Consider the following 13,328-nt stretch of genomic DNA (forward strand, 5'->3'; position numbering starts at 1 on the left):
AGTGCCTACTATGTACCAGACACGAAGGGTATTCTGATATAGAACAAATCAGACACAGATCCCTTTAAAGGTCAATGTTCAGAGCCATCGGCCAGTTTTAGGTGCCTAGCTTGCCTTAAAACGCCTGAGGTAATGGCAGGCCCTTGAAATAAAAGGGATAAACTCAGCAAAGACAAACTTTTTTAAAAAGCAGGAATGCAGTCAAGCCTGGTGGTAACCGAGTTTAAGGTAAGAAATCCAGTTAAGCTTAGAGGAATAAATCACTACACTTTCATTTTCTCTGTGTTTGCATCTTTTTCTTTCTCCTTTCCACAAGTTTGGTTTTTGTCTCAATATCACTTCCACTACCACTACACAAACACACACACACACACACACACACACACACACACACACACACACACACACACACGAGAAATAAGAGAGAAGAGCAAGGGGGAAGAAAACCCTGTTATTTTGTGAGGTAGACACTTTAGGTGATTCCAGGAGGCTATTTTGTAAATATGAAGGACGTGACTAGAGACATTCCCAAGAGTGATTTTCAACAAACCTACTTGACTATAAATAGGTGTCAAATACTTGGAAGCCAAGTGTCAACAAACTGTGCTTGTGAGAGGGGTCACAGGAAGCTCAATGCCTAAGTTCCTGGACCAGGCTCTGTGCCCAAGCTCAAGCTTGGACAGGCTGCCACTAAGACCCCTGGCGTGGGCTGCCCAACACAAAGCAGGTGCTCGAAGAATGAATGGATAAGAGAGAATGTCAACCTACTGACAAGCCAGAACACCGAATTTTTTAACTTATTTTTGTTCTTTACTCTGGCTTTGCCTTGATTTATTTTTTAAAATCCTTATGTTTATTTAATATGTTAAAATGAAACACTGATTTGCCAGTCACCTTGATTTCTCTTCGTCTTTCAGACCTAAAATCCCAACCCAAACCCTAGGCTACACATCCTAAATGGCACTGCCACTTAACAGAGGCAATTCAGAAAGGGGCAAACCTCCCCAAAGTTCTAACAATCCACTCTGGGTCCTGACCCATCCCATAAAAAGAGCTGGGAATCCAGCACGTGTCTCAGAAGCACGGTGCTACCCCTGAAGGTGTTCTGCCCTGTGAGCTGTTTAAACTTTCCATCCACCCTTAGTCCTGCTGAGTAGGGCGCATGCCCCACTACACTAGGGTCACCCATGGAGGGAGCACCTTCACCAAGTTCCTATCGGCCAAACAAGAAAGCAAAATGTCTACGAAACTCCGAGGCCTACCTATGGCAAGTGCGGGGGCAGGAGGAAAGCTGTAAGAACTGCCAGACACCTGATCCTTACAAAACTCTGTCCTTCTCCCTCCTCACTCCCTCACTCACTCATGGCCCCCGCATTCATCCCTCCCTCCTCCTTTCATGCCCCCTCCCCCTCATGCCCCCTTTCATCCTCTCTTACTACCTCCTCACCCTCTCATTCCCCCTTCGCCCTCTCATTCCTCTCTTCTCCCTCTCACTACACGCCTGCCGCCCCCCCCCCCCCACCGCCGACCCAAACCTTATTTGAATTCCAGTACAGACAAGAAGAGATGGAGATCTACCATCTGGTAGATCTACTCCTGGTATTTTAGGGAGCAAAAGTACCACAAGTATTTTAGCAAGTCCAGGGCAAATACATAAAAACAGATGACAAAGCCAGCCCATCCATCTCTGAGAAAGAAGCAGAAACAGTTCTGACTTGTTTTAAACGGCTGCACAATGAGGGTTACATCCTGAACTATTTGGGGACAAATCCTGTCTATATATCAAAGAAAAAGCTCTTAATCACTTAAACACCTAAATACAAACACATAAATTCCACTTCCAGTGTGAACCCTTCTCTTGCTCATAAATCAGACCAGGAGAAACTGCTGTGACTTATCCTTAAGCCTCAATGTATATTTGCAATTTGGATTTTTGCAGCTAGTTGTTTTTTCTACTCTGGTATGCTGTCTTCAGATTAACTACTACATTTTGGAGCTTCTTTAAGACCAAGTAAAATGCCCATATTTGTTTTGCCATTTGTCCAAAATAGATTACTATGGACCTGGTGTCTATGTTTCAAATATTTCTTCAAAGGCCTACGAACCTAACAGTTTAGGTGAATGAATTAACTTTTATAAACATTCTTATTTTGTTTTTTCAGACTTGGTATTCTGTCCTGTATTCTCAATCTAGTCTTTATGTGGATCAACATAAGACCTACACAGAGGCGGTGAGAAGGTTTAACTCAGTCTACAGTCTTCTGGGAAACTAAAACATCACACGAAACTTCACAGTCGAATTGAAGACTAAAGAATAAAGAAGACAGGGCTGAAATTTTCAAAATAATTATAGTCATCCAGAGAAATTTTTAAAACTACAAATATTTTTGTTAATTTTACTATGATAAGAGCCTTTTTATACAGCTAATGCTACAAAGTCACAGAATAATGGTCTGGACCAGAGCATCTTGCCCTCATCATTTTAAATTCTGGATCTATGAAGGCATTCAGCTACAAGTGATCTTTACGAAACAGCTCCTTTTGAGTACTGACTCACACGTTTATACTGCTCTAAATAACAAAGCCCATGCCAAGTGCATCAGGGCCGTGAGACAAGAGATCACTTATTTTCAAAGCAGCATAAAACGTTCACATTTTCAGTTCTTCATCTTTATACCTGTAACTAATGTGTCTCCATATAAGGCTTTAAATTCATTGAATCTGCTTCCATCCACGATTCTAGCAATGACCTAAGAGGAAAAATAACAATGTCCCTGAGCAATTATATTATAAAAGAATTTTTGCATTCAACTTATTTGTAAGGAAAACAAATTTGTAATGAAGTTGTCACTTTCACAAAATTTCACCCTACTCAGAAAATCTTCTCAATAGAATTTCACTTGATATGCATGGTTAATGCCCTGAAGTCATTCTTGGCCCTGATTTTACACTTTACTATAAAAGCAACAGCTCCATGTTGTATACCAGAGAAGCACAGAGACTACATGGGCTGGTTGCTAGACTCACAGCTTCAGGGGCTGTCAAATGTATTGACCAAGAGTCAGGGATTCAATCAGAAAGCAAGTCCTACTACATGCCACAGGGAATCATACTCAATATTTTGTAGTAACCTATAAGGGAAAAGAATCTGAAAAAGAATATATATATATATATATATATATATATATATATATATATATATATATAAAAAACTGAATCACTGTGCTGTACACCTGAAGTTAACACAACATTGTAAATCAACTACACTTCAATTAAAAGATTTTATTAAGAAAAAAAAAAGAAGAAAGAAAGCAAGGTCCAGCCTTACAGTCAGAAGACTTAGGCTCCAGTCTAGGGTATAACATATGATTTATTGATTTATGTGTCCTAGAGTAAGGTATTTAACCCCTCTGAGTCTCGGTTCTCACTTCTGCAAAGATGGAACAAAGTTGTGAAGATATGATGAACTAGTAATAAAGGAACCTAAGAAAATAATGCTGAGATGAAGAACCAGCTCTGACTCCCAGCTTCTCCCAGCTCTACCACTGGGAAACTAGAGTCACAGGCTGGTTACTTAGAATCCCTGAAGCCTCAGTTTCCTCATCTGTTTAAAAAAAAAAAGTAATAACAATAATAATAATACTTAAGAGCTAATAACATTGCCTGGTACTCATCAAAAGGTAGCTATTATTAAGCCTTCAATAAAGGTTCATTGATTCTGAATCTGATACACATACACACACACACATATAATTAATCTACACAGAGTCAAAGTTACTAGCTTATCCTCCATATTCATCATTATATATCAGGACTATTTCAAAGTGTTCTAAACATGAAGCATATTCCAAATTTTTTCAGAAACTATTTTAGATGCTACACATCATTTTTTCTATCCAGTTTGAGCTTCCTTTTTCCTGTTTACCACATCAATCAAAGCCTTATTTTATAAGCTGCAAAGGCTGAAAAATGAGTGAATAGCTTACTTTGAATTATGTTTTAGCTACTTTCCTAAAAGGTCAAATAATATAATGGGGATATAACAGTTGTCTAAGTGCTATGTGGCTCCAAAACTACACCTTTTGAAAAACAAACACATGGCGACGACCATTCTTCCACACAAAGATAAAGCCACTCAAAAGGTCAGAGCAGCCTAGGGCCACTTAACGTGAACCCCCTTCTACTTGCTTTACAGTGAAGTCCACTCAGCTACATAAAATACACTAACTCATCTGCACAAAGACTCAAACTAGGAAGCAGACATATCATATGGCACTACTCCTATTTCTAGGAGCAGAAATCAATGCTCAGAGAGGTTCAACCCCCATACCACTGACTAGGGAAACAAGAACTAGAACCTGGGTTTTTTTTGTTGTTTTTTTTTTTTTGCGGTACGTGGGCCTCTCACTGTTATGGCCTCTCCTGCTGTGGAGCACAGGCTCCGGAAGCGCAGGCTCAGCGGCTATGGCTCACGGGCCCAGCCGCTCCGCGGCACGTGGGATCTTCCCAGACCAGGGCACGAACCCGCGTCCCCTGCATCGGCAGGTAGACTCTCAACCACTGCGCCAGCAGGGAAGCCCTAGAACCTGGGTTTTTCAATTAATATCTCAATGTTGTCCCACAGCTCCATATACTAGTAAGACCTCCATACAAGGCTTATTTGCAATTACAGAAAAATATAATAAATTAACATCACAATGATGAACATGAATCAGCAAAAGGTAGAAGTCCAGGATACAATTTAAGAAGGCAGAAGTCTATCTTTATAAAAAGATATCCATTAAAATGAAATTGAACTACCATGTAGGCATGGATTCACATCTGTTTTGCTCATTTCTGTACCCCTAGTGCCTGAAACAATACCTTCATGGAAAAAGCACTCAATAAATACTGTGGAATAAATGAAAAAAGTGATTATGCTTGAAAGAATGAATCCTTAGCCACCTAGAAAATTTGACTATTAGAACTCCTCATTTTTCAGGCACATCAGATTGTAAGTGCCAGGTTTTTCTATGCCTGTAATTAATTAAAAAGTCAAACTGAAAACCTAATTGTAGGGGCTTCCCTGGTGGCGCAGTGGTTGGGAGTCCGCCTGCTGATGCAAGGGACGCGGGTTCGTGCCCCGGTCCGGGAAGATCCCACACGCCACAGAGCGGCTGGGCCCATGAGCCACGGCCGCTGAGCCTGCGCGTCCGTAGCCTGTGCTCCACAACGGGAGGGGCCACACAGTGAGAGGCCCGCGTACCCCAAAAAAAACAAACAAACAAACAAAAAAAACCTAATTCTAAAACTTATAGTTAACTAAATTACCTTGCTAAAGTGAAGTACCAGTTGAAGATCCATTAAAATCCAGCACTTAAGACCCTCTAACAATAATAGGGTATTGCCTAAAGAAATATTTGTACATATCCATAAGTGGGATATTACACTCATCAATTCATCCAAAAAAATATTTACTGAGTGCCTACCATGTCACCAGGTACTAGTATAAGAATCAGGACCTAACCACAAAAAAACATTCATGAAGAAGTTTTAAATAATGGGGAGATGTTTATAATTTAAACTGGAAAAATTAGAATTAAATATATATATATCAATATATGTATGTATGTATATACTATCTGAACTACATAAAAATGTATACATACACACTAAGCCAAAACACCAAAATATTGGCTGCTTTCTCTGCATGGTGGAATTACAAGCAATTTTATGTTTTTCTGTATTTTCTATATTTTTCACAGTTAGTACAAAATAGTTTTATAGTCAAGGGGAAACATAACAAAATATTAAGGCACAGAATCTGATATTAGGACAGTTTCCTAATTTAGAAAGTATCCTACCAGATATGGATACTGAACAAAATAAAAGACTACATGCTATATGCAAGCACTAAAAATTGTCAATCTAAACTACAGAAGACAACCTGTAACCATAGCAACATCTTCAACTGCAATCAAATGTCTAATCTTTGCTCCTGTCATATTGATCTAAAAGGGTATGTTTTTTCCTTTCAACAACTTACTGACATTTCATCCATTTCCCAAAATAAGAACCCAAAAAAGACATAGCTGGAAATTATACAGTTGTGCTACATCATTCCTAATGTCCACAGGAATATGGAGTACTAAATATGGACAAAGCAAGCTTAGTCATCGTGCAATGAAAACTTTCCAGTAATTAAGAGGTTTCCCCCCCTCTCTCTTTTAGTAAGATATCTTCCCCTTATATGTCACTCCTTACTGAGACCCACAACAGTCCCTTAGTTTAGGGACGAACATATCTAAAACAGACTTCAGCTCTGAAAATGGATACACACAGCTTGTAGTTCAAACAAAGTTTAAACACATGGCATAAACTATGATAGCATAGCTTACGGCTCACAGTTCCACTTTACACACCTCTCGGACATCAAAGTTCCTCTTAAGGTTGGCACCAACTATTCCATACAATTCATCAGCAGGCAATAAAGGATCTTCAGAAGGTTCAATGGTAACCTGCAGAAATATAGAACAATCACATTAGCCTATTTAAAGACATTATTTCAAGGTGACATAAGCCAAAATGCTTTGGGAAAATAAAAAATATAAGAACAGATCCAACTCACATCCATTTTCTTCTGATAATTTAGATTCCTCACGATCTTCCTAGCTAAGTGAAGGGCATGATTATCATCCAAAGCGTAGTAGTCACTTACTCCAGACTTTCTACAGAGTAAAGCACACTAAAAGAATCAGAACAGGGAAAAGGAAAATAATTAAATATCTTAAACCCCAAGTATCTTCTCTCATCTAAGGATGACGTCTTTTTACTTCCAAAACACTTTAATAACTGTCATCTAATTTGATCTTCATAACGTCCCTGGCAAAACAGTATTAACCTTGTTTTACAAACAGGAAAAACTGAGGTACACAAAAGTTAAGTACCTTGTCCTAGGACCACCAGTACCTGCATAAGAACCCACACCTTCTATTTTTCAATCTTGACCTTCTTCTACTGGACCACATTTAATGCTCATCCCGTACACCTCTGACAAAATCGTATATGATAGATAAAGTTCAACCACAGCTGGCACGCTTTCGTGATGTAGTTGGTAACAACAAAAAGTGTTTGTACCTCACTGAGACCCCAGTGAAGATGCCAACTACGGCCTCTCATTTATGAGAGACTGCTGAGGCCTTCCTTACCAAGTTACACCCCAAGAGTAAGCTGCTGCAGGTAGCACACACGAAGGCTTGAAAACGCTGTTCCTCAGATCAATGGTGAAAATGGGTATTGATAATATGGAACTGTGGTAAGGGCCTGCTCAATTTCAAGTTCAACGTGAATAAAGCATGGGCGTGCTCTGGTTCCAATTAGATGGCTTGTTGTTTCACTTGTAGATGTACTATGACTTTCTAATAAAGTATTTTAAAAAAACACTATAAAGTCAGGCAAAAATATACACTTAAAGGGACTTCCCTGGCAGTCCACTGGTTAAGACACCACGCTTCCACTGCTTCCACTGCACAGGTTCAATTGGTCAGGGAGCTATAAGATGCCACGTGCCACACAGCACAGCCAAAAAATAGAAAAAAATATATATATATATCTCTGTGTGTGTGTGCACGCACACACATACACACACAACCCCTGAAAAAACAGAATTTTAGTTCATTTTATGAGCAAGAACTAAGCTGCCGCGATCTAAATTTTGATGTCTTATCTAAGGAACACACCAAATCCTTAGGAGACGTCTTAGAACTGGGCTCTTACAGTGGTTTCACGTCACTGTCCACCTCGGGCTTGGGTGTTCCTCAATAAGAGCAAGGACCATGTGTGCTCCTCTTTATAGTCCTCCAACCCTTTGCAAATAGCAGACCCTTCAGTTTCTTTAATTTGGTAGGACATTTTACAACTGACCCTGTCTTCCAAATGCTTCACAAATACCAGCTACAACTGCTGACTTCTAGCTACACTGTAGTAACTCAGTAAGCAAAGAAAAGCAGAAGGGACTGCTTCCAAATCAGTAAATATTTAAAATAAAATGCCCTTTTTTTAAAAAAAAATTTATTTATTTTTGACTGCATTGGGTCTTCATTGCTGCACATGGGCTTTTCCCTAGTTGTGGAGAGCGGGGGCTACTCTTTGTTGTGGTGCACGGGCTTCTCATTGCGGTGGCTTCTCTTGTTGTGGAGCACGGGCTCTAGGCACACGGGCTCAGCAGTTGTGGCTCACGGGCTCTAGAGCGCAGGCTCAGTAGTTGTGACGCACGGGCTTCGTTGCTCCGTGGCATGTAGGATCTCCCCGGACCAGGGCTCGAACCCATGTCCCCTGTATTGGCAGGTGGATTCTTAACCACTGTGCCACCAGGGAAGTCCTAAAATGCCTTCTTTTAAAAACTGTCTAGCATTTACCAAAACAACAGGAAAGGGAAAATTTTTGATGAGACACTCTACTATGTAAAGCTTTGTGTCAAATTAACTACGAAGGATGACGAATCGGAGATGTACAAATACGTATTTACAATGACAGAGAGAACCCAAAGCAAGTTGTGCCTAGTAAATTTTATGACACTGTTCCCAAAAAAGCCATCACCATCTAATCACTGTCCCATGATTTTAAACAGGCTACTATGAATGATGACAGCTAAAAGTAATAGAGCGCTTAGTATGCCACAGACACTGTGCTATGACGCAGGAACTATTCATATCTTCATTTTACAGATGAGGAAATGAGGCTCTGGGAAGTTATGTAGTTTGTCTAGTCACAAGGGTAACAAGTGAGGCAAACGGAAGATGAATCCTAGAACCTACACGCCTAACTTGATATACCACCTACAGCTTTTATGGGCACCAGATGACTTTTCTTTAAACTGTCAAAACAATTTTTTAAATTAATGCTCCTCAAATACTATCTTCATCTCCTTCCCCTGATTAAGCACCTACAAATAGTGGCAGCCCACTTTGTCCTGTTTCTATTCTACCTGCATCCTCTCTCTCTCCAGGCTGAAACATCTACTTCACTGTCTCCCTGAAATGGTCGGTAAATGACCAGATAAGAGAGAAATGCTGCATCTCTGCTCACAGTAGTGTTCACCAAAATAAGCAAGTCTTCTGTTTAAGCCCAGGCAGAAAACTCAAGCTCTCGAAGCTTCTTCTCTGCCTACCTCAATTCTGCTCCAGCTCTTCCCTTAATCATTCCTCCTTTTGCCTCTAGTTGTAAAACTGGAAGCATAATAGCTTATTTGTTTTGTAATTGTTTTTTAGCTCATTCTCTTATCTGCCAAGTTAAATTATAAATCCTTGAGGGCAGGGACTAGGCCTGAAATTTTTCTGTATTACTACTCATAACACTTTGTACAATCAATCTATCCACAAATAAGTGCTCAAAAAGAAAGGAGTGAATGAAAAACTGAGGCAAAGGTAGGTTCCTTAGCCAACTCTTCAAAAGGCAAGGCAGTGTTCTTTGATAGGAGGGTGGAAATGTTGTACCTATTTTCCGTCTCCCACCTACTGGACTGCTCCCAGAGTCACCTGCCTCCCTGGTTTGTGGTTTGGCAAAGCAAAGAAAGGTTTACTGTACCTCCCAGGCCACTGAGCTCAATGATTAGATCTACCTGTCAGTTATGTCTGGGTTCTTTAGGGTCTAGTCCTGGGCCCTCTTCCTTATCTACACTCACCTCAAGGTGAGCTCACCTAGTCCTATGGTTTAAATTCCACCTCCATGTTGATGGTTCTTGAGCACAGTTCTAGGCTCCAGACTCTTATAGTTAATTGCCTACTCAGCATCTCTACTTGGATGTCTGGATCATCTATAACTTAGCAGGTTCAAAAGCAACACTTGATCCCCCTGCCCTATCCCCAACTCTGCCCCTCCTCCTGTCTTCCCAATCTCAGGAAATGAAACCATTTCATGGCATCATCTTTGTCACCTCACTTTCCTGTGCCCCATATATGAAATCCATCAACAAGTCCCTCAATTCCACCTCTAAAATAGAGCACAAATCTGATTACTCCCCTCCTCCGTTCACTACCACCATAATTATCTAAGCCACCGGCACCTCTCAGCCAACTCTAGCAATAGTTGTATGCTACTGATACAACCACCCAACTGGTCCCTCACACACACTATTGCCAACCCTCTAAGCATTCATTCTCCATTTAGCAGACAGAGGGATTTTTTTTTTCTAGTGAAATGTTTAATAATAGCACAAACTCTCCTTAAAACTCTTTGATGGTTTCCTAATTGCTCATAAAAGAAAAAGTCCAAAACATTGAATGACCAATTACGATGGTAAACAATAATAATAATGGCAGTTAACAATTACAGGTACTTATTTTAAAGCAGGTATTGTTTCAAGCAATTTACACATACCATCTCATTTAATTCTCATAAAATTCTAGGAGGTAGATGATCTTCTTACTCCTGAACTCTAACCTGAAATGGGAAGACCAGCAATGTGATGGAGCGGCTCATGCCTGACTCACGAGGGCCAACTGTGTGCATCTCTTCCTGATTCCATGTTCAGTGGTGCCCCGCTGGTAGCTTAAAATCAGCTATGGTGGGATAATTCATACCACAGATATTGGCAGATGCCACAAAGCAGGACATTTTCCCTCCTCAGGGAATCAGCTAAGCATTTACCTGCTATTGAGCATTTAGCTAAGCTATTCCCCAGCATTGCAAGCAGCCTGCATGGACCTTAAATGGACACTGGCCCCTCAAGCAAGCCCTAGATAGCAGCTCAGTCACAAGCAAATGTAAGTCCTCATATAACTTCCCCAACAGCCCTTAAGATCAACAGTCTCCCCTGCCTCTCTGCACCTGTATGCTTAGATTAAATCCCCATGGAACTTACCAATACCCCAATCTTCTGGTTTGACTGACCAATCCAGCTGTAGTCAGGGGACCCCAAAAGCACTCCAACCATGGACCCTAATAAAAACAGGTACCCAGGTCCTGTCTCTCTCTCTGGGCACTCTGCCTAGACTGCCTCATGTGGCCCCTCAAGGTGCGCTGTGTACTTCCTCCAGGACCTGTGACTGATAAACTTCTCTATTTCAAATTCTCTTGTGGTCTGCTGTTGAACCACGGCTCACCATCCAGCACCCTGTGCTCCACTTAACAAGTGTTAATTAAACAAAGGCATAATGCCTGCACACCACTGGGTTAGCCCCACCTTCTATATGCCTATACTTCTTTGTAGCCCTTATCATGTATACATATTTATATAATTTTTTGCTGATTATTTCTTTATTGCCCACCTCTCTGACTAGACTATAAGCTTCTTGAGATCAAAGACAATGTCTATCTTATTATCTCAAGTACCTAAACAGTGCCTGGCACATAACAGGTGCTCAATGGATGTTTGTTAAATAAATAAGAAACCTGTTTCTCCAGTCTTTCTAGGCTATAATGAAAAAGTTGATATTCTTGCTTAGAAATGAAACTCTAAAAGAATTGGACCCAAAAGAGCAGATCTAGAACAAATAAACTGGTTTGATCTGGCAAGTTTAACACCTGGAAAAAATAATTTAACACTTCTTTTAAACAAACAAGTGACAATCAATCCTGGAAAGAAACAACTGCTTCTGTTTCACCTGCAGTGAAGATCAGCACCTCCGAGATCCTCAGCTGACACCTCTTCTCCAGTGGCTGCTTTAACCTACAACAAGGATAAAAGTCAATGGTGTGTTTTCTCCATCAGAGATACAGTAAAGTCCCCTACAAACAAACAAGTTCCGTCCTGAGAGCGCGTTCGTAAGTCCAATTTGTTCATTAAGTCCAACAAAGTTAGCCTAAGTATCCAATTAACACAATCGGCTATACAGTACTATACTGTAATAGGTTTATAATACTTTTCACACAAATTATACATAAAAAACAAACAAACACAAAAAAATGAAGAAAATATTTTTAATCTTACAGGACAGTACCTTGAAAAGTACAGCAGTACAGTACAACAGCTGGCACACAGGGGCACGTTTGCATCTTCAGAAGTTCTCAACTTGAAGGTTCGTATGTAGGGGAATTACTATATTAAAATGCTGTCCTACACACCTCTTAACCTGATTATATCTACCATTCTTTCTTCCATAGAACTAGACATTTTGTTTCTCATCCCACCCACCTAGGTAAACCTAGATAATATTGTCTCTAGTCTACCGACGAGAAATGTGAACCCACGGTCACTAAGGAACCTGCCCACAGCCTCTGAGCAAGGGATGGAACCTGATCAGAACCCAGACATTCCTGGTCTGAAAGCACACTCTCTTTCCCCTACATTATTCTGCCTCCACACCCACGTTAAAGCCTTTGTGTCTGTGCACATGCCGATCCTACTGCTGGGCTCCCTTCTCCCTCTCAACCACCCGGTGAATCCCCAATTATCCTTCAAGCCCTATCTGCTCTGTGTGGCTTTCCCTGACCTGCCCAGGCCTTTTAACCATTAACGACACTCCATGGTTTTAACAGAGCAATGTTTGCTCATCTGTGGTTCAAGAGCATTCCACCTACACCTCCAACATGGCGCCTACCAGACTATTATGTCAGTAATTTGCATGTGTCTCTGTCATCTCCTCTATACCGTGAGTTCCTTGATGGCAGAAACTGTGATTTATTCATCTTTGGACACAATACATATATTGAAGTAATGCTATTTTTTCACCTTTGCTGAAAAATTCCAGTGACTGTCAAAAACAAACTCTTAAAGGTATAATATCTTTAAGATGGGGGGAAAAAATCTCCATGATTACCCACATCTAAGATTCAGCATAATATGACTAAAAAGAAAGAAACCTTAAGTAACAAATTAAGAATGACTTAATTATAGGGACTTCCCTGGTGGCGCATGGGTTAAGAATCCGCCTGCCAATGCAGGGGACGCGGGTTTGATCCCTGGTCAAGGAAGATCCCACATGCCGTGGAGCAACTAAGCCCGTGCGTCACAACTGAGCCTGTGCTCTAGAGCCCGTAAGCCACAACTACTGCAGCCCATGCACCTAGAGCCCGTGCTCCGCAACAAGAGAAGCCACCGCAATGAGAAGCTCGTGCACCGCACAGAGAGTAGCCCCCGCTCACCACAACTAGAGAAAGCCCACGCACAGCAATTAAGACCCAACACAGCCAAAAATAAATTAATTAATTAATAATAATTTTTAAAAAGAATGACAATTATAGCCTGAGAAATTCGAACAAGAAAAAGCAAGAAAAATCATTTAATGCTAAATGTCAACCTGATCCCTTAGGAATCATTTATTGATTCCTACTGCTTTGGGTTGGTCGATTTGTTTCTTTTTCTTCAAGTAATAAAAGAAAAGCCTTTATGAGAATAATGAACACTAATC

At 40.6% G+C, this 13,328-nt stretch overlaps 1 protein-coding gene across 2 annotated transcripts in view; it reads right to left on the bottom strand.

Moving 5' to 3' along the window:
- MCCC2 (methylcrotonoyl-CoA carboxylase 2) overlaps positions 1-13,328 on the bottom strand; it is a 64,049-nt gene that overhangs the window by 15,398 nt on the left and 35,323 nt on the right. For both annotated transcript variants that reach the window (XR_004349318.1, XM_032627934.1), the window contains exons 8-11: positions 11,583-11,647; positions 6,608-6,707; positions 6,402-6,497; positions 2,678-2,750 (exon numbers count right to left, since the gene is read on the bottom strand). Coding sequence is in view for 1 of the 2 variants with exons in the window: in XM_032627934.1 (XP_032483825.1) it covers positions 2,678-2,750; positions 6,402-6,497; positions 6,608-6,707; positions 11,583-11,647 (334 nt within the window). In the remaining variant the exon portion in view is untranslated. The remainder of the gene's footprint in view (positions 1-2,677; positions 2,751-6,401; positions 6,498-6,607; positions 6,708-11,582; positions 11,648-13,328) is intronic.

Source organism: Phocoena sinus, chromosome 3, assembly GCF_008692025.1.
Source record: "Phocoena sinus isolate mPhoSin1 chromosome 3, mPhoSin1.pri, whole genome shotgun sequence".
In the NCBI taxonomy this organism is placed as follows: Eukaryota; Metazoa; Chordata; class Mammalia; order Artiodactyla; family Phocoenidae; genus Phocoena; species Phocoena sinus.